The 21,432-nt window shown below is 48.3% G+C and overlaps 1 protein-coding gene across 8 annotated transcripts in view; it reads left to right on the forward strand.

Annotated features, from left to right (window-relative positions):
• The window catches only part of LOC137504345 (spectrin beta chain, non-erythrocytic 5-like), a 76,746-nt gene that overhangs the window by 35,316 nt on the left and 19,998 nt on the right, over positions 1–21,432 (forward strand). For all 8 annotated transcript variants that reach the window (XM_068232638.1, XM_068232641.1, XM_068232640.1 and 5 more), the window contains 9 exons: positions 236–314; positions 1,194–1,435; positions 2,536–2,653; positions 3,951–4,130; positions 5,448–5,603; positions 7,883–8,100; positions 11,470–11,644; positions 20,021–20,164; positions 20,657–20,968. In XM_068232638.1, coding sequence (XP_068088739.1) covers positions 236–314; positions 1,194–1,435; positions 2,536–2,653; positions 3,951–4,130; positions 5,448–5,603; positions 7,883–8,100; positions 11,470–11,644; positions 20,021–20,164; positions 20,657–20,968 — 1,624 coding nt within the window. The remainder of the gene's footprint in view (positions 1–235; positions 315–1,193; positions 1,436–2,535; positions 2,654–3,950; positions 4,131–5,447; positions 5,604–7,882; positions 8,101–11,469; positions 11,645–20,020; positions 20,165–20,656; positions 20,969–21,432) is intronic.

The following is a 21,432-nucleotide window of genomic DNA, read 5'->3' on the forward strand; positions in this document are numbered from 1 at the left end:
ATCAATTGTTATGTATAAAGTGCCTGGGGGGCCCAATGTAAAACTTGCATTGGGGCCCACAGCTCCTTAGCTACGCCACCAGTCCAAAGGTACAGTTTCGGTGATGCAAGAAGATTAACACAGACTGTTAAAGATGGGGGAGGGGGATGGAGGGAGGCGTCGCCAGAATTATTGCATCAAAGAGATGAGAGATGTTTGTGAAGCTTTCATTGATCTCCATTTCATCTTCTGCCAGATTTGCGAAATCACCTGGAGATGGAGACGATTCTCCGCATGGCCGCCAGAGATGCCCCCCATCCTCCGACAAGGCTGAGGTGAGCTCTTAAAGAGAAACTCCAACTAAGAATTGAACTTTATCCCAATCAGTAGCTGATACCCCCTTTTACATGAGAAATATTTTTTTTTTCGCAAACAGACCATCAGGGAGTGCTGTATGACTGATTTTGTGCTGAAACCCCTCCCTCAAGAAGCTCTGGGACCGCGGTACTTTTGGCAGTTTGTTACAATGTAACAAGGTTCACAGACAGGAATTAGCTGTTTACAGCTGTCTCTAACAGCCAAAACAGCTAGCAGCAGCTACATAACCTGCCCACAGTAAAAATGTCACCATGTAATAAATGTCAGAATGTAAAACGGGGAGAGGAAAGATTTTACAATGAGCAAACACGGACTAAATCATTTATACATAATTATTGTAAAAATGAAGCACTTTTTTATTGCATTATTTTCAATGGAGTTCCTCTTTAAGTGGTGTAGTATGGCAGCAGAAGGGGCGGAGCTTGCCATATTTAGCTACCTCTTTAGAATGTGTAGTTTTTGGTAACATGGCGCCCTGTGCAACAATGAATGTGGGACCCCTGACAGGTTAGCTCTTTAGTGGCCATAAGGTTGCTAAGAAGCTTCAGGCCCTGGGCAATGGCCCCGTTTGCCTCTATGGGAGCACTGATCTAGTTCTTTAGCACCAGCCACCTCTAGGCATGTATCCACTGTGCCTGGCTTTCCAAACCCTGGCTGTCACTATCATATGGGATGGATCTGTTGACAGAACATATGAGGATATGCACTGTGGAATAAACATTTCTTGTAACCTGAGCATCAGCACAGGTGGCACCCCCTCTAGTCTGAGGAGCTTGCAATCCACCAGTAGAGATGATTCCTGTCACACTGACATGTAGTTTCTGATTCCCCCGCAGGTAGATGGTCTCCACAGTGAGCTGAACTCCACGTCACAATGGCTGCAGAGTCTGGAACACCTGCTATCAGAGCCGGCTTCCATGCGCAGCCCAGAACTTCTCCGCCGGGACCTTAGGCAGGCATCTGTGCTGGAGAAGGAGCTGAAGTCTCGGAGCGCGGCACTGCAGTCAATGGGCAGAGCGGGGAGGAGTTCCGGCTGGGATGAGGAGGCACAGGTCAGACTACAGGAGGTGGAGGAGAGGTGAGATGATGGAGGCAAAAATATAACCGCCGCACATATGCAATACCATACATGACATGCAGCTATCTCCAGCATAGCTCCTCCCTCCAGGTGTCAGAGGTCACACATGACATGCAGTTATCTCCAGCACAGCTCCTTCTACTAATACATCCCTACCTTCAGGTGTCAAATATCACACATGGCATTAAAGGAATACTATTGATACCCAAGTATTCTAAAATGACAATGTGCAAATAATGTCTAATTAGCAGTGTAAACATTTTCCTACTTTTCATGTTAAATATCTGAGGCAAAAACTGTAATTTATTGAGGGTAGGATTTAGCTATATTGGGACAAATCAATTGCAGAAGGGGTGTCTGCTCCAATGTACAGGCAGAGTTGCATATCAGACTACAGAAAGCAAATATCAAACATATCAAACTCTGAAAGCAAAAACAGTATGAAAAGCTGTGACAATTAGTTACATTTCCACTGCTCTCTTCAGACACTTCAGTCAGAAACACAGGACACAGGAGCTGCAGCTTTCTCTCTGTCACACACAGAGCTACACATAGAGTTAACTGATGAAGTGTGAGGGGAAATTCCCCTCTCCTCATGGCTCAGTCAGCCGTCAGTTTTGGCGTCAGTAAAGTTTGAAGGTATTTTGCTAACAGTAAACAAAGAAGTTCCTAATAAAATGTATACACCAGTACTTAGCAGCACTTCCCAAACAATTCCTGTGTGAATCGATAGTATTCCTTTAAGTTATCTCCAGCATAACTCCTCCCTTCAGGTGTCAGATATCGCACATGATATGCATTTATCTACAGCATAGCTCCTCCCACTAACACATCCCTCTCTCCAGGTGTCAGATATCACGCATGACCTGCAGTTATCACCAGCATAGCTTCTCCCACTAAGCAATTCCTCCCTCCATGTGTCAGATATCACGCTGACATACAGTTATCTCCAGCATACATCCCTCCCTGCAGGTATCAAATATCACACATGACATGCAGTTATCTCCAGCATAACTCCTACCTCCCAGGTGTCAAATATCACACATGACATGTAGTTATCTCCAGCATTGCTCCTCCCATTAATACATCCCTCCCCCCAGGTGTCAGACAGTACAGGATGCCCTCCGCCGCAGGGTTTCGGATCTGAGAGACACGCTGGTGTTGTCGGAGTTTATGAAGGTTGTACAGAAGGAGGAGGAGAGACGGAAGAGAGAGGCGGTAAATATTATATAAAATAAGTGATACAGATAAATCTCTTTACTGGACTGGGCTTTTTTGTATCTGGAGAAAGTAAAAGTATCTTCACCAATTCACAAACACTTTGTCCTAGTGGGAGTAACTTTCGTTAGTAGCCACCACACAGTATCCTTTACATATACCACTAGATCACAGACAGGATCTCCTGGAACAGGAGGGGTGCAGAGAAGGACAACTAACTAACGAGGGATTGTGGTAGAACACGCATTACTGGAAGGGGGTAACTGAACCAGACGGGCACTATGTAAAGTCTAGGTATAAAGGCAGCTTAGCACAAGCGCAGAGCATGCTGGGAATAAGGCCTTAGGATCTGCCCACCAGTGCAGTTTCCAGGCTAAATTGCTCCCAGTGCAAGGTGGCAATGGTGTAAAAATCATTTTTTACTTTTTTCTTATGACATCTTCTTCTTCTGTACTGTGACCTCATTTTCTTCTTCTTTTTCTTGGGATGTCATCATCTTCTGTATACTTCTTTCTTGTGATCTCCTTTTTCTTTTGTATACTTCCTTCTTGTGACCTCATGTTTGTCTTTGTACTTCTTTCTTGTGACGTTATCTTCTTCTGTGGCGTACGAGAGGAATCGGCGCAGGATACAGCCGGTATATGGCTGATTCTGCTGTTGCACAAGTCCCGGCCGTGTTAAATACTATTCCCCCTCCAGGCCGCCACGGATGGTGGGGAATGAAATATTTTGGCCTAATTATTGTGTTTTAAAAGTAACTTCAGCTCAGTCTTCTGATGGTGCCAAAGTTACTCCCTGCGCACCCAAGTCTCCTGCGCTGGATTCACTGTGTTCGTTACTGTGTACTTCTTTCTTGTGACGTTATCATCTTCTGTATATTTCTTTCTTGTGACCTCCTTTTCTTCTGTATACTTTTTTCTTGTGACCTCATCTTCAGTATACTTTTTTTCTTGTGACCTCATCTTTTTCTGTATATTTCTTTCTTGTGACCTCATCTTCCTCTGTATATTTCTTTCTTCTGCGTACATCTTTCTCCTTCCCTTTCTTCTATTCTTCTGTCTTCTTTCTTATTTTCTTGCTTGAATAGTCTCTGATGTAAATAAACTCTGAAACCGGATCTACCAGAATTCGTCATTTCAGGGATTAAAGGGGTCTTTCCTGTAAGGACTGTGAGATGGGGAATTCTCCGTTTTTGTTTTTGCCTCCACTGGATGTTACATTGATTTCTGCCCTGTGTTCGGGGTGACACTTGTGGCCTATGTAATTTTGCGTATCACTTCTGTTTACTCCTCTCCAGCTGGAGTCCTCCCAACCAATCAAAGAGGAGCCGGATTCCAGCATGATACTGGCAGGTAGAAAGGAAGTATTTACCCCCCTGGAGGAGCTGCAGGAGGCAGTAGAGATGTTGAATGATGCGGTGAAGGAGAGAGAGCGAGCATTGGCTGTCACTAAGGAGACGACCAACCTAGAGGAACAGGTGAGTGGGAGTATTAACGGCTGGTGAAGAGATGGGTGGGGTCTTCATAGCCCCTAGAGAAGAAGTGGGGCGTTGCCTTCACTGAAAGGGCAGGGCATTCAGGGTAGGAGTATAATAGGTAATTGGAGAAGGAATGCAGTGTATTCTAAGCCTTAGAAAGGGTGTGGCATATTCTTCGCCTTAGAAGAAGGGTTGTGGCATATTCTAAGCCCCAGGAGAAGATATGGGCCAATCTGAGCACCAGGAGAATGGGTGGGGAAGTCTGAGATCCTGAAGTAGGGAATTCTAAACTCCTGGAAAAGGGGTGGGGCATTCTCATCCCTAGGAGAAGGGATGTGGCAATCTTAGCCCCAGGAGAAGGGGTGGAGAAATCTGATCCTCAGAACAAGGCATGGGGCTTCTGAGCCCTAGAAGAAGCGGAAGGGCATTCTCAGCTCCAGGAAAAGGGATGGCGCATTCTTAAGGGTCCCATACACTCAGCCGATTTTCTGGCCGACCGATCGATCCCGATCGATCGATCGATTGATCGTTTGCAAATCGGTTGGCCAATCGACCGATCGATGGCCGATTTCGATGGATTTCCATCGAGCTGGCAGGATGGAAAATTTAGGTCGATCTGATGAGATTGCTTATTATCAGTTTGCATTGGCCTTAATGGAAATCTGATGGCAAAAAAATGCCATCAGATAGAATTCCAATAGATTTCAAACTGAAATCTATTGTAATTCTATCCTGGTAAAAAATGTTCTAAAAACGCATCAGATAGATCATCAGATGCATTTCTTATCTATCTGCTGCCAATCTGACGAGTGTATGGGCACCTTTAGCCCCAGGAGAAGGGGTTGGGCAGTCTGATCTCCTGAAGAAGGGGTGAGGTATTCTGAGCTCCAGGAAAAGGAATGGGCATTCTGAGCCTCAGGAGAAGTGAGACATTCTGATCTTCAGGAGAAAGGGTGGGGCATTATGAGCCCCAGGAGAAGGGAGCTTTTGGTTGGATTTTGAGCTCATTTCTCTCTGGGATCATCATCAGTGTTTTTATTGTTATATTGACTGTCCCATTTTTGTGATTTTATTCTTACAGGGCTGTATAATCTCCCTCTGCTGGTTAATTATATACTGGGCATTCAGTGAGAGTGTATCAGGATAATGACATATTGGATGCTGGTTCCTGGGCAGTGATTCAGGATAAAGTGTCTGCCCTGGAGCTTGCATCCCTACAGACACGTAACCAGTGGCAGCTGCCATGTCTGTGCCCTGACACTACCCCATAGTGCTGCCTGTGACTAACCCCTATGTATGGCTCTGTCACTCCTGCAGCTGTCGGCGGTGTCCCGGGCAGTGCAGTCTGCCAGCAGGAGGGGGCGGGATCTCCGCAGGAAGATGGAGGAGGCGGAGCAGGATTATATTGCTGTGAAGAAACAGGCGGAGCTGAGAGATTTACAGGAGATTTCTGATCTGCAGGAGCAGATGGAGGTGAGTGACTCAATCAGGGGGTCCCCATGGAGGTTATACCAAGACAAGGCCCCTTAGCGGTTACACCACATCAGGGCCCCATAGAGGTTACACCACATCAGGGCCCCATAGAGGTTACACCACATCAGGGCCCCATAGAGGTTACACCACATCAGGGCCCCATAGAGGTTACACCACATCAGGGCCCCATAGAGGTTTACACCACATCAGGGCCCCATAGAGGTTACACCACATCAGGGCCCCATAGAGGTTACACCACATCAGGGCCCCTTAGCGGTTACACCACATCAGGGCCCCATAGAGGTTACACCACATCAGGGCCCCATAGAGGTTACACCACATCAGGGCCCCATAGAGGTTACACCAAGACAGGGCCCCATAGAGGTTACACCACATCAGGGCCAAATAGAGGTTGCACCACATCAGGGCCCCATAGAGGTTACACCATATCAGTGCCCCATAGAGGTTACACTACATCAGGGCCCCATAGAGATTACACCACATCAGGGCCCCATAGAGGTTACACCACATCAGGGCCTCATAGAGGTTACACCACATCAGGGCCTCATAGAGGTTACACCACATCAGGGCCTCATAGAGGTTACACCACATCAGGGCCTCATAGAGGTTACACCACATCAGGGCCCCATAGAGGTTACACCACATCAGGGCCCCATAGAGGTTACACCACATCAGGGCCCCATAGAGGTTACACCACATCAGGGTCCCATAGAGGTTACACCACATCGGGCCCCATAGAGGTTACACCACACCAGGGCCTCATAGAGGTTACACCACATCAGGGCCCCATAGAGGTTACACCACATCAGGGCCTCATAGAGGTTACACCACATCAGGGCCCCATAGAGGTTACACCACATCAGGGCCCCATAGAGGTTACACCACATCAGGGCCCCATAGAGGTTACACCACATCAGGGCCCCATAGAGGTTACACCACATCAGGGCCCCATAGAGGTTACACCACATCAGGGCCCCATAGAGGTTACACCACATCAGGGCCCCATAGAGGTTACACCACATCAGGGCCACATAGAGGTTACACCACATCAGGGCCACATAGAGGTTACACCACATCAGAGCCCCATAGAGGTTACACCACATCAGGGCCCCATAGAGGTTACACCACATCAGGGCCTCATAGAGGTTACACCACATCAGGGCCTCATAGAGGTTACACCACATCAGGGCCTCATAGAGGTTACACCACATCAGGGCCCCATAGAGGTTACACCACATCAGGGCCCCATAGAGGTTACACCACATCAGGGCCCCATAGAGGTTACACCACATCGGGCCCCATAGAGGTTACACCACATCAGGGCCCCATAGAGGTTACACCACATCAGGGCCCCATAGAGGTTACACCACATCAGGGCCCCATAGAGGTTACACCACATCAGGGCCCCATAGAGGTTACACCACATCAGGGCCACATAGAGGTTACACCACATCAGGGCCACATAGAGGTTACACCACATCAGAGCCCCATAGAGGTTACACCACATCAGGGCCCCATAGAGGTTACACCACATCAGGGCCACATAGAGGTTACACCACATCAGGGCCCCATAGAGGTTACACCACATCAGGGCCCCATAGAGGTTACACCACATCAGGGCCCCATAGAGGTTGTACCACGACAGGGCCCCATAGAGGTTACACCACATCAGGGCCCCATAGAGGTTACGCAGAGGATCCCTCAGTGGTGTCCGCTGACTGCCATGGCAGAGAGGCTAATTTGAAAACACAGGATGTTAACAATATATCTGCTTCCATGAAAGCAGGAAGTAGATACACTGCAGATTTATTTCAGGATTTGTATCAGCTGTAACGAAAAGTTTATTCTTTAAAAGGTATTGTGCTGTTGCTTATCTTTTAGAGCAGAAAGGAAGTTCTGAGTTCAGGTCTGCTTTAAGCCTGGTACACACCTTCAATTATGATTGGCTGATCACTTGCCAATTTTACCTCCTCCATGCAGTATGCGGGCCAACAGATTTTGAGTACTATGAATGAATTGTGTAGATAAGCTCTCATACTACAGGGAGGTGGTAAGATTAATCAGTGAGTGACCAATCACAATTGCAGGTGTGTAGCAGGTTTTACACTCATGTATTCCCATGACAGGGGTATGTTACACTGTGGGTAAGTGTAGGAATCCCCCCCCCCCCCCCCCCCCCCGACACACGCACACATTTGTTATTTCTCTGCCTGATGAGTAAGTATTGTAGTTCCTCAGAGGTCTCTTGTCTCCCTCAGGCTGATGTTCTGCAGATCCAGGCAGAGGTGACCAGGCTGGAGGGACACCGGGACCAGCTGCAGACTCTCTGCCCACAGAGGAGCGCGGCTCTAGGGAGGAGCATGGAGGAGGGCCTTCAGGCCTGGGCCCGCCTACAGGAGGACATCCAGAGGAACCGGAGCCGACTCTGCAGAACCGCACAGCTGCGAGAGTTCACCCTCAGCTACCTGGGCATGATGTGAGTGAGGAGAGGTGTATGTCTCCACATGACCAGCAACACGGCGGTCTGAATTGCGGCATTACGAATCTGCTGAAAGAATGAGTTTGGGGAATTCCGAGTTTGCATTGCTAAATCACAAAATTTTAATTTATTGTGTATATTTTTTCGCACTAAACAAAAATTGAAATATGGCTAGTTTGAATTTGCGCAAATAAGTTCACAATAGGTTTCAATTTCGCTTTGAATTTTCGCATCGAATTTGCTCCTTCATCTCCCTTGAGTATGCTATGTAGACATTTTTCTTGAGGGCGGTTTCCCACTGCGGATTGGCGTTAGTGGGGGCCGCACCACACCGCCAAAAACAGCCTTCAGGTATTACGGCGTTAGTACACAGTAATCTCCATCCGGCAGCCAGCAAAGCAGGAAGTGACTTCCTGTAGCTGAAGAGATCACGTGCACAGAAGCGTATCGCTAAAATACACTTTCACGCATGTGTGACGTAAATTTTTGCGGCCGGCATTTTAAAACATAAGAGTTGCCATAGACTTACATGACTTCTGGACCGCTGCACGTCATTGCAGGTCGATGCAAGATCGCATGGTAACGTACGTTTGCCATAGTGTCGGGGATGCGGCAAAAACATCACTTCCACTTTATAGCAACCGTATGAAAGTCTCCATAGACTTTTATTGCCCATGCGGTGGGGTGTGGTAAAAATACTGCACCGCCCCAGTGTTAAAGGGCCCTCACTGTTTATGTGAAAAAAAAGTTTGTGCATTACACAGCTGTAAATTTGATAAAGGGCCCATTCACACTTGAGCGGGAATCACGCAATTCCCACTCACTGCAAACCGCTAGCGTTTTTTAAAACCGGTTAGCACATGGTTTGTTATGGCAGTGTTCTCACTGCCGCGATCGCAGGCATTTTCTCAAACGCGTTACATGCAGCGTTTTGGCAACGATTCTTAAACGATCGCAATTAGCATGTTTGGAACCGCTAATCGCGATCGCTCCCAAAACTCTACAGTGTCCAGTGATTTTTCTTCGTTAATCGCGGAAAACTCACTCCCGCAAAATGCTAGCGGTAATCGCTAGCATTTTGCGATTTTAGGTGTGAACGGGACCTAACTTTCAGAATTTATCTGTCGGAATTTCGTAAATTTCAAATTCTGAACTTCAGCCCGAAATTGCGATGTGAAAGTCGAAATTCTGCACATTGTATGCACTCACCCCTAGTTGCGGATTATCGGGGAAGGCGAGATGGAGAGAGTGAGTAGAGTGTCAGTTCACACACCAACCTTCATCTGATCTGATACAGATTACACGATTATTGGCTGAGCCTCGATATAAAATTGCAAAGTTGTTGGGTTTGATGGATTTTGATGTCTTTGTATTTTTTTCTCCACCAGCCTTTCCACAATCATTGTTATATATGAAAACATCTGGACGATATTTTGAGTAGAGATGATGGTTCAGTGAGTAGGGTTGCCAGGTGTCCAGTTTTACACTGGACAGTCCGGTTTTTGTGCGCTGTGTCCGGTGCAAAAAGGCATGCTAAACCGGACAATTAAGTTGTCCGGTTTAGAGCCCCCCCCCGCAGCGCAGGAGGAGAACAGCACAGCAGAGAGAGAGCTGGGAGCAGCGGTGGAGAAGGGGGGCAATCTCCGTCCCCCCCTTCCCTCACCTTAGGGTGCTCTCTCTCCCCCGCTGTCTCCTCCAGGATGATGTGCAGGCTGGCGAGTGGCTGCAGGCGGAACTTACCTCTGTGTCGCTCCAGCGCCGGAAGTTCGGGTCCCGCAGCCGCTGAGATTCGACTCAAAAAAGATCCGAATCATTCATGAGCCGGACAACACTAATCAGTCTGAATAGTGTTGTCCGGCTCATGAATGATTCGAATCTTTGATCCGGATCTTTTTTGAGTCGAATCTCAGCGGCTGCGGGACCCGAACTTCCGGCGCTTGCGACACAGAGGTAAGTTCCGCCCGCAGCCACCCGCCAGCCTGCACATCATATTGGAGGAGACAGCGGGGGAGAGAGAGCACCCTAAGGTGAGGGAAGGGGGGGGAGATTGCCCCCCTTCTCCACCGCTGCTCCCAGCTCTCTCTCTGCTGCACTGTTCTCCTCCTGCGGGGGGGGGGGGGGGGGGGGGGCGGGGGGCACCTGGCTACCTAACCTATTCTGGGCACATATAGCCCCTGGCTACCTATTCCGGGCACATATACCCCCTGGCTACCTATTCTGGGCACATATAGCCCCTGGCTACCTATTCTGGGCACATATACCCCCTGGCTACCTATTCCGGGCACATATAGCCCCTGGCTACCTATTCCGGGCACATATAGCCCCTGGCTTCCTATTCTGGGCACATATAGCCCCTGGCTACCTATTCTGGGCACATATAGCCCCTGGCTACCTATTCTGGGCACATATAGCTCCTGGCTACCTATTCTGGGCACATATACCCCCTGGCTACCTATTCTGGGCACATATACCCCCTGGCTACATATACTGGGACATATATACCCCTGCCTACGTATACTGGGACATTTACACCCCTGCCTACATATACTGGGACATATATACCCCCTGGCTACATATACTGGGCACATATATCCCTGGCTACATATACTGGGAACACTGGCTGTTTGTCATTATGTGCATTTAGTGGTGAAAAGCTGTCTCTTTTGTGCATTTACTGGTGAAAAGCTGTCTCTTATTATGTGCATTTACTGGTGAAAAGCTGTGTCTTATTATGTGCATTTACTGGTGAAAAGCTGTCTCTTGTGCATTTACTGGGGAAAAGCTGTCTCTTATTATGTGCATTTACTGGCGAAAAGGTGTCTCTTATAATGTGCAGTTACTGGTGAAAAACTGTCTCTTATGTGCACTGGACCAGTACTACTGGTGAGGACAGTTAGTGACATGGCTATGTACTCTGTAATGTGCTGCAGAAGATGTCAGTGCGATATAAATACTATAAAATGTTTTAAAAAAAAGCCCATTGCTTAGCCCCACTCTACATAAAAGTGCGCTTCTGACTCCGCCCCTAACTCCACCCCTAACTCCACCCCCTGTCCGGTTTTCTCCATCAGCCGACCTGGCAACCCTATCAGTGAGCCACTAATTTCATCTAATGTCTGATATTGATTGGAAATGCAGTATATGTTGTATACAATTTGTGTTAAATTTGCAGACAAGCCACAGTTACTTGTCTGTGATTGGCCATCTCTGCTGGCTAAATATCAGCCTGCGGATGACTGCCTGCGTTCTGCTTTGTGACATTAGCAGTCTTGGATTGGTTCCCTCATGTCACATGACAGAGCAGATTAGTTAGACATGAGATAGCTGCGAATGACCCCCAGCATGCTCCTCCCCCTCTCTCTGCAGATCCTGGACAGAGGAGACCAGAACCCGCATCCTGTCAGACCGCCCAGAGGAAAGACTAAGCCCCGCCTGGAGGGAGGGGCTGGAGAGGAGCATTGATAGCAAGATGAAGGAGTTTGAAAAGTTGGCGAGTGTCGGCTGGAAGCTGATTGGAGAAGATCGGCAGCTGGCTCAGATGGTGAGAAATATCATAGGCCCGCTAACGTTAAAGGAAACCTGAAGTGAGAGGGATATGGAGGCTGCCAAATGTATTTCCTTTTAAACAATACCAGTTGCCTGGCTTTCCTGCTGATCTCGTTGGCTGCAGTAGTGTCTGAATCACACACCTGAAACAAGCCTTCAGATAATCCAGTCACACACTTCTGTCAGAGCACCTGACCTGCTGCATGCTTGCTCAGGGGCTATGGCTAAAAGTATTAGAGGCAGAGGATCAGCAGGATAGCCAGGCAATCTGCATTGTTTAAAAGGACCTAAATGTTAGCCTCCATGTACATCTCACTTCAGTTTCCCTTTAAACTAAAAATCTAAAAGTGATTATGTCAATCAGTGTAAAGGTGGCCACACACCATGCAATTTCTTTAAATATCTGTTCAATTTAAGAATTGCAATCAATTTTTCTGACTTATTGTAACATTTCAAAAATCCACACCTATGTTCAGTTTTTCCCCATTATGATAAAAATGATTGGAAATGCTGAGAAAATTGGTAGGGGGTATATATTAATAAACTGACAAACACAACATACAATCTTTAGAAAAAATGAAGAAAATTTCCAGCATTCCGGATTGATTAAAAAAAAAAACCGGGATTCCAGCTTTCGGTTTTGTTTTCGGGAGATCCGATCGTATTTATTGATATTGCCGTAAAATCGGATGATTTTATTGTATCGTGTGTGGCCAACCTAAGTTTTCAGTATTACCTTTAGAGCTGACCAGGTTCAAACACCCACTGTGTAGCTGGGGTTGCTTGCAGCTGTGCACCTTTCCAGACAGGCTTGAAGCATACAATGTTGATTGTATAATTTTATCCATTTATGCAATACTAGTAGACCTAAGCCCGTTTCAAAACGGGCGCTAGGTCTGTGGTGAAACCCCGCCTCCCTCTCCTCCCCTTCCCTCTCATCCTCCCCCGTGACCACCGCACAGTCACCGTGCATGCGCGCGCACATGCGCAGTAGCGCAAAACACGGGACACACACAGGAAGTGCATGGATGGGACGCAGAGACAAAGGGGTTTTATTATAAAGGATGTGGGACCGCATAAGGGCCCATTTCCACTAGACGCGTTGCTATGCGGAAACCGCTCCGCATTGCAACGCAAGGAAACTGCAACCAATTCACGTCAATCATAAAATGGAAGGAGGAACACAGTACCTGGCACCAAATGCAGCAGGGCAGACACACCAGAGATGGGAATCAGAGCGTGCACATCCCAAATGCAGTCGTAATCCAATGTAGTAGAGGACAAAAGAGGAGGCACCGCTTCCTTAAAATCCCTTTATTCCGGTGAGGAAAATAGCAGGTACATAGCAGTGGGGGTATCAGATGCCTGACAGCTGTTTCGCTGGCTTAAACCAGCTTCTTCAGAGGCAGATTGTACTATCTGCCTCTGAAGAAGCTGGTTTAACCACCTTAGCGGTATGGACGAGCTCAGCTCGTCCATTACCGCCAGAGGGTGCCGCTCAGGCCCTGCTGGGCCGATTTTGATCAAATAAAGAGCAGCACACGCAGCCGGCACTTTGCCAGCCGCGTGTGCTGCCCGATCGCCGCCGCTCTGCGGCGATCCGCCGCGAGCAGCGGCGAAAGAGGGTCCCCCCAGCCGCCTGAGCCCTGCGCAGCCGGAACAAATAGTTCCGGCCAGCGCTAAGGGCTGGATCGGAGGCGGCAGACGTCAGGACGTCGGCTGACGTCCATGACGTCACTCCGCTCGTCGCCATGGCGACGTAGTAAACAAAACACGGAGGGCCGCTCATTGCGGCCTTCCGTGTTACTTTTGGCCGCCGGAGGCGATCAGAAGAACGCCTCCGGAGCGCCATCTAGTGGGCTTTCATGCAGCCAACTTTCAGTTGACTGCATGAAATAGTTTTTTTTTAATTTAAAAAAAACCCTCATGCAGCTGCCCTGGCGATCTTAATAGAACGCCAGGGTGGTTAAGCCAGCGAAACAGCTGTCAGGCATCTGATACCCCCACTGCTATGTACCTGCTATTTTATGGCGATTAAATAGGGACATAGCTAAAATGTAAAAACTGCTCTGGTCCATAAGGGGAGAACAAGGTCTGGATGCGAAGTGGTTAAAGCTATAGTTCAACGGTAATTTTGTAGATCAGGAAAGCCGTTTTTATAATCAGTTATCATGGATAAGGAGGGACAGATCGGTTGGTTTATGGTCAAAAGATGGATGTATTCCGACATATTATTTCCTATCGCATTTACCTGATCACTTGAGCGATTCTTCACTAAAGATTTGGCCGTTGTTGCCCACCTTTAGACAAATTCTAATAGTGGCCATACATGGTACAATTTTTTCATACAATCTTACCATTTCAATGTAGTATAAGGGTAAATTAAGTGAATATACTGAAAGGATAATGTAGGCAGTTCCCTTATATTACATAGAAATGGTAAGATTGTATGAAAAAATTGTACCATGTATGGCCACCATTACAAAGATTTTGGTACTTGCGCATTTAGCCGTCCAGGTAGTTACACACTCAGAAAAACTATATACAATGTTTCAATCCCTTCAGGGTCAGCAAGTGTATAGAATGTTTCCATCCCTTCAGTGCCAGGCTCAGATTACAGCTTGTAATCGCATTCAATAAAGGTGCTGTGGCGCCTCTTAGTGGAAGAAATAAAAAAGTTCAAATGAATTTACAGTGTATTAAAGAGAACCCGAGGTGGGATTTAATTATGTTACTGGGGCACAGAGGCTGGTTGTGCACACTAACACCAGCCTCTGTTGCCGCATGGTGTGCCTCCAGGACCCCCCTGCGCGCCGCTATACCCCCGCAGCGTGTCACCAGCACAATGTTTACCTATGCTCTGTCTGTCAGCGCCGCTCCCCCGCCTCCTCCGTATCGGCGCTACCCGCCCGTCTCCCTTCCCTCCCGCTGATAGGAGGGAAGTGACGCGGGCGGGTAGCGCCGATGCGGAGGAGGCGGGGGAGCGGCGCTGACTGACAGCGCATAGGTAAACATTGTGCTGGCGACGCGCTGTGTGTCGCCAGCACTGTGGGGGTATAGCGGAGCCCAGGGGGGACATGGAGGCACACCATGGGGCAACGGAGGCTGGTCTTAGTGTGCACAACCAGCCTCTGTGCCCCAGTAACATAATGAAATCCCACCTCGGGTTCTCTTTAAAGTAGTGTTCCCCAACCCTGTCCTCAAAGCCCACCAACAGCACGTTTTGTAGGAAACCAGACAGAATCACAGGTGGGGTAATTATTGTCTCAGCAGAGAAGTGGAACTATAACGTCAAAACGTCCCCTGGGGGGTACTCACCTCGGGTGGGAGAAGCCTCCGGATCCTAATGAGGCTTCCCACGCCATCCTCCGTCCCTCAGGGGTCTCACTGCAGCCCTCCGTGCAGCGGTGACGTCAATATTTACCTTCCCGGCTCCTGCGCAGGCGCTCTGACGGCAGTCGGCTCCGAAGTAGGCGGAAATACCCGATCGCCGTCGGGTCTGCTCTACTGCGCAGGCGCAAGTTTCCGGCGCCTGCGCAGTAGAGCAGACCCGACGGAGATCGGGTATTTCTGTCTATTTCCGAGCCGAAAGCAGCCACAGCGCCCCCGCTGGAGCCAGCAAAGGTAAATATTGAATCTACAGTCGGGTCTGTCGCCGGCTGTTCGGAGGGCTGCAGCAAGACCCCCGTGGGACAGAGGACGGCGTGGGAAGCCTCATTAGGATCCGGAGGCTTCCCCCACCCGAGGTGAGTACCCCCCAGGGGAGGTTTTTGATGTTACAGAGTCTCTTTAAAGGAAACCAGAGACAAACTCATATAAAAGTTTTATACATGCCTGGGGCTTCCTCTAGCCCCATCCGCATGGATCGCTCCCAAGCCGCCGTCCTCAGCCTTCTCCCTCTTCGGTACCGGGTCCCGTAACTTCGTCAGTCGCGGACAGTTTGACGCATGCGTAATGCGCTCCCTCTGTCTCTTTCCGGCCGAGAATAGTACTGCGCCTGCACTGCGCTTGCTCAGACTGGCCGAAGTTACGGGACCCGGTACCGAAGAGGGAGAAAGCTGAGGACTGCGGCTCGGGAGCGATCTGTGCGGATGGGGCTGGAGGAAGCCCCAGGTATGTATAAATCTTTTATGGGTTAGTCTCTGGTACACTTTTACTACCTCTGTGGATTTATACAAAGCATGCAGTGTAGGTGGGCCTTGAGGACAGGGTTGAGGAACACTGTTTAAAGGAAACCTGTAAGGTGGAAAAAGAAAAATAGTTTAACTTACCTAAGGGTTCTACCGGCCCCCTGCAGAAGTCCTGTGCCTGCGTCAGGACAAAGCGATTCTCCGCTCCCCTGCCGCGGCTCACTTTAATTTTCTCAGTCGGCAGGCCACTGCGCCTGCGCGGCCTGGGTTGGAGCTCCCACACACGTCGCCAGGAGTGTCCTGCACAGATGCAGTACAAGGTTTTCTCGTACTGCACCTGCGCAGGACGCTCCCCGCATCGTGAGCGGGAGTGAGGGGGGAGCCAGGGCCGCACTGGCACAGTGGCCATCGACTTGTAAGTTGGCGGTAACAAAAGTGAGCCGTGGCAGGGTACTGGAGGATCGTTTTGTCCCAGCGTGGGCACAGGATGTCTGCAGGGGGTCGGTAGAAGCCCCACGTAAGTTAAACTTTTTTTTTTTCCTCCAGGTTTCCTGGATATGAAGAATGAACAAAGGTCCTTACATAATGAATTAGAATACATAACTAGAAATACAGGGAAAAAATAGTTTAGTATAATTAGTAACCCTTAACCTCCCTCCCCCTTAATCCCTAACCTTAACCCTAACCTTTCACCTCCCCCCCTCCTTACCTTAACCCTAACCTACCCCCCTCTTTAACCCATAACCTTAACCTCCCCCCTTCCCCTCCTTAACCTCCACCTTATTCCTAACCATTAACCTCCTCCCTTTAATCCCTAACCTTAACTACTAACCCTTAACCCCAAAACTTACCTCCTCCCTTCCTATCCCCTATCCTTAACCCTTCACCTACCCCATCCTTAACTCCTAACCTTAACCTTAACCCTTCACCTTCTCCTCTTTAACACTTAACCCCTCCTCCCCGCGTTTAACACCTAACCTTAATCTCTCTGCCCCCTCCTTAACACCTAACCTTAACTCTAACCCTTAAGCCCCCACCTTAAAGTGAACCTCCGGACTAAAAATCTACTCAGCAGAACTGAAAAGGCTTGGTGTTTCTTTAACAGTTTCACAGCATCCGAACTTTGTTTTTCTTACCAAAGCATCATTTTTAGCTGCATTTTTAGCTAAGCTCCACCCATCAAAGAAAAAAAAACCGGGCTTTTTTCCCCTGATGCTGTGCAGAGCATGATGGGATTTCCTATGTTGTTATTCACGTTGTCTAGCAACTGGGAGAGGTGCTCAGGACACAGGACAGTTGGAACTGTGTCTCATGCTCCCTGTCACCTCCTTTCAACCAAAAAGATGGCTGCCATCATGAAATCAAACATTTGCCTGTTCTTTTAAAACAGTGTGGGTAAGAGATTATATTACCTATCTATTTTAATTAATATAACTAATGTAACTTAATGACAGTATGTTTGTTTAGGCTGGAGTTCCTCTTTAATGCCTAACATTATCCCTAACCTTCCCACCTCTAAGGTTAGGGCTTAAGGAGAGGGAGAGGGTTAAGGTTAGTAGTTAAGGAGGGGGAGGTTAAGGGTTGAGGGTTAAGGGGGAAGGTTAAGGTTACGGGTTAAGGAGGGAAAATTTGCTTAAGGGTTAAGGTTAGGGGTTAAATATAGGTAGGGTTAAGGTTAGGAGTTAAGGAGGGCAGGTTAAAGGTTAAGGTTAGGGGTTAAGGAAGGGGGAGATAAGGGTTGGGGATAAGGAGGGGTGGGTTAAGGTTAGGGATTAAGGAGGGGAGAGATAAAGTGAGGAGGGGGGAGGCTAAGGCCATTTTCACACTAACTGGCATTTTGGTGCTATGCCAGGCCCAAAAAAAAAACCTTCTGGGATTACCGCGTTAATCCCCATCTGGCAGCAGGCCAAGCAGGAACTGAGGCTCTCTAGCGCTCTCTTTCTGTGGCCGAAGAAAGGAATTGCGCGGAAGTGTATTGCTAAAATACACGTCCGCGCATGCGCGCCGCAACATTAAATAGAGATGTTTTTAAATGTACACATTGACGTATATTTACATGACTCTTACATGACTGGCCCGCTGCACGTTGCAGTGTGAATCAACGGTAATGTAGGTATGCGCTCGCGTGGGGGATTTGGTGAAAAGTCACTTCCATCGCGTCGCACCATGTCGGTATGAAAGGCCGCATAGACTTTCATTGGTATAGCGTTGGCCTGCGGCGAAACCAGGCCAACGCAATATGCCAGTGTAAAAGGGCCCTTAAGGCCCCGTTTACACTTAATTAGTTGGTATGCGTTAGTATGCATTAGTGCCCATTGGTATACGTTTTTTCCATAGCAGTGCATTGGGAAGAAGTTTTCAGTTAAAACGCGTTAAGTGTAAAAGAGACCATAGGAAAACATGGGCATTACTTTGAAAATCCGTTTTCTTTTAGTTATAACTGAGAGCAACTGATTAAGTGTAAAAGGGCCCTTAGGGCTACTAATTTCACTTGTTTCCTGTGTCTTTAGTTCTGTACTACAATAATTTATTATGAAAGGAAATGTGTTCATTCTTCATTTAATACACTGTAAATTCCTATGAGCTTTTTATTTATTCCACTAAGGGCCCATTTCCACTAGTCACAAATTTGCATCGCATCAAACCTGAAGCCAATGCATCTCAATGGAGTAGTTTCCATTGCAAGCGAATTTACATTTGCGATGAGACCCGGGATAATTATGGATGGCATACTGCAGATATCCGCTGCAGGCATCCGATTCAGACAGCCGCACGCGGACCTCCGGAAGTAACCTGTGGCAGGATGCGATCGAATCTGGCCCGTTTCCACTAGCGCCGCAAATTCGCATGCATTTTCTGCATGCAGATTCGCCTAACCCAGGCATGGGCAAACTCGGCCCTCCAGCTGTTACGGAACTACAAGTCCCACAATACATTTGCCTTTATGAGTCATCAGGGCCGGCCCGCTCATGAGGCGGGGTGAAACTTTTGCCTCAGGCGGCAAATTTCTAGGGGCGGTAACCGCCCATCGGTGGGTGCAGGAGCCGGCCGCCCAGCTGGAGGGGTAGCGGGCAGGACGGGGGTATTGGGTCTAGCGGCGGGGAGGGGGGTCGGACCCCCCCCTCCCTCGCCTGGGTCCCCCGTCCTCCGCTCCCCTCCAGCCTTAAATAGATAAGAAGCGCAACTCGTAAGAGGCAGTGGGCGGGGAGGACTCGCCTCTTCCTCGCTCGATCCAGCGTGCGCACCACTGACGTCACTTCCTGCAACGCCGCCCACTGTATTGTAAGTGGACGGCGCTGCAGGAAGGGACGTCAGTGGAGCGCACGCTGGATCGAGCGAGGAAGAGGTGAGTCCTCCCCGCCCACTGCCTCTTACGAGTTGCGCTTCTTATCTATTTAAGGCTGGAGGGGAGCGGAGGACGGGGGACCCAGGCGAGGGAGGAGGGGGTCCGACCCCCCTCCCCGCCGCTAGGCCCAATACCCCCGCCCTGCCCGCTACCCCTCCAGCTCGGCGGCGGTGGTCCCCCCCACGGGGGGCGGCGGCAGCAATCATTTTTTCCTCAGGCGGCAAAAAGTCTAGGGCCGGCCCTGTGAGTCATGACTGTGGCTGTCAGACTCCTGCAATGCATTGTGGGACTTGTAGTTCCTTAACAGCTGGAGGGCCAAGTTGGCCCATGCCTGGCCTAACCAATACACATCAATGGGCCTGTTTCCACTAGCAAAAAAATCTGCACAGCAGAACCATCAGAATTCGCACACCACCAGCATAGTGTGCGATTTGCATGTAATTTAATTATTAGGAAAATCGCATGCATTTTCGCCATGCGAATTTTCCATGTGAATTCACGCAAGTTTTCACGTAAAATTAATGTAAGAGCACACAGGCACTGACATGGTTAAAATGGCATACTTACAAAAATAAGTTTTTCGCATTAAAATTTGCATATAAACAGGTACAAATTCGCATCTGCATGCAAATTTGTTTACGCGTTTCCCGCAACGGAATCGCACCGCACACGTAGCCTCAGAGGTGCCAGAGCACATCTGATAAATGAGATTACAGGCTGTAATCTGAGATGCTGACGCTATCAAAACATTGTATATAGTTTTCCTAAATGTGCAAAAATGCCTGGACTGCTTAATACGTAAGTACCAAGATTTTAAAGTTCTTTAGATAGGAAAATGATGCATTGATTCACCCCAATGATGACGTGTTTGAGTAATATACTGACCCCTCTACAGATAAAAGAGCGCCTGGAAGAGTTGCAGGGAATGCTGAGTTGGGTGCTGATGAGATGGAGATGCCAGAAACACCAGAGCATCATGGGAAACAAGGCTCAGCGAATGAGAAGCAAGGAAGTTGCAGAGTCCACCCAGCCAGAGGAGGTCAGTGACCAATCAGAGATGGGCACACCACGCCCCAAATCACATCTTTACATTATACAGCAGTATGTGTCACCTGGGGGCGGGGACAGACACCTTTATCGAGCTTTCTCATAGGTGGAGATTATTTTCATGATAGTGGTCCTTCAATGAATGTAAAATTTGACAAAGACCCACAGACATTTCATTCTCAGTCTATATCCGGCTTGCCCCCTTCTGTGCGGTACTGAAGAGCTTGCAATCTGATGGAAGGTGCATAATGAGATGAAGAATGTTGGTTCAGTTTCATTGGTTTGATATAGTAGGGCTGGTCAATGAGATGCATGGCATGTAATGATGTGTTTAACTTCCAAGTTGAATAAATTTGCATTACATTTGTATCAACTCTGAATTTTTAGCATGTGGTTGACCATCCCTAGTGATCAATCCATAGATTGTGTGCACAGAGGGCAGCAGTGGAGGGGTGAATAAAATGCAATGTTTCCTCCTTTGCAGGATGGTGTGCTGCCCCCCCACAAAGCTCTACAACCGCAGGAGGCGGAACACCCAGCGGATGAGGCCGCCACCCCCGATCCTGCTCCCCCTCCTCTGAGGGGCCCTGTGCGGCGCAGGTATCGGAGGAGGGCCCTGAGCCCCATCTTATTCCAGCAACCTCTCAGATTGTCAGAGGGGATGGACATGGAGGATGGGGCAGAGCTTCAGGATGACGGCCCCAGAAAGTGCGCTGGTGGACCCTTGTGGCTGGAACCCAAAGCATTGCCAATAGCATCAGATATGGCAGAAATGGAGGAGGAGGAGCCACTTGTGGTAAGAAGCCTATAAAGGGTGGACAGGAGTAATGAGGGTTAATAATAATAATAATTCTTATGCAGTTATATAAATCTGACATTTCCCACATAATATACAGATTGTACTGAATCATTTATATTACCAACTGTCCTCAGAGGAGATCACAATCTAATCCTACCATAGTCATAGTCTAATGTCCTATATTAACATTATTATTTATTTATATAGCACTGACATCTGCAGCACTTTACAGAGTACACAGTCATGTCACTGACTGTCCTCAGAGGAGCTTACAATCTAATCCTACCACAGTCACAGTCTAATGTCCTACCATATTATTATTATTATTATTATTATGTATTTATATAGCACTGACATCTGCAGCACTTTACAGAGTACATAGTCATGTCGCTGACTGAGGAGTTTATAATCTAATCGTCCCATAGTCATAGTCTAATGTCCTACCATATTATTATTATGGG

Source organism: Hyperolius riggenbachi, chromosome 4 (assembly GCF_040937935.1).
Source record: "Hyperolius riggenbachi isolate aHypRig1 chromosome 4, aHypRig1.pri, whole genome shotgun sequence".
In the NCBI taxonomy this organism is placed as follows: domain Eukaryota; kingdom Metazoa; phylum Chordata; class Amphibia; order Anura; family Hyperoliidae; genus Hyperolius; species Hyperolius riggenbachi.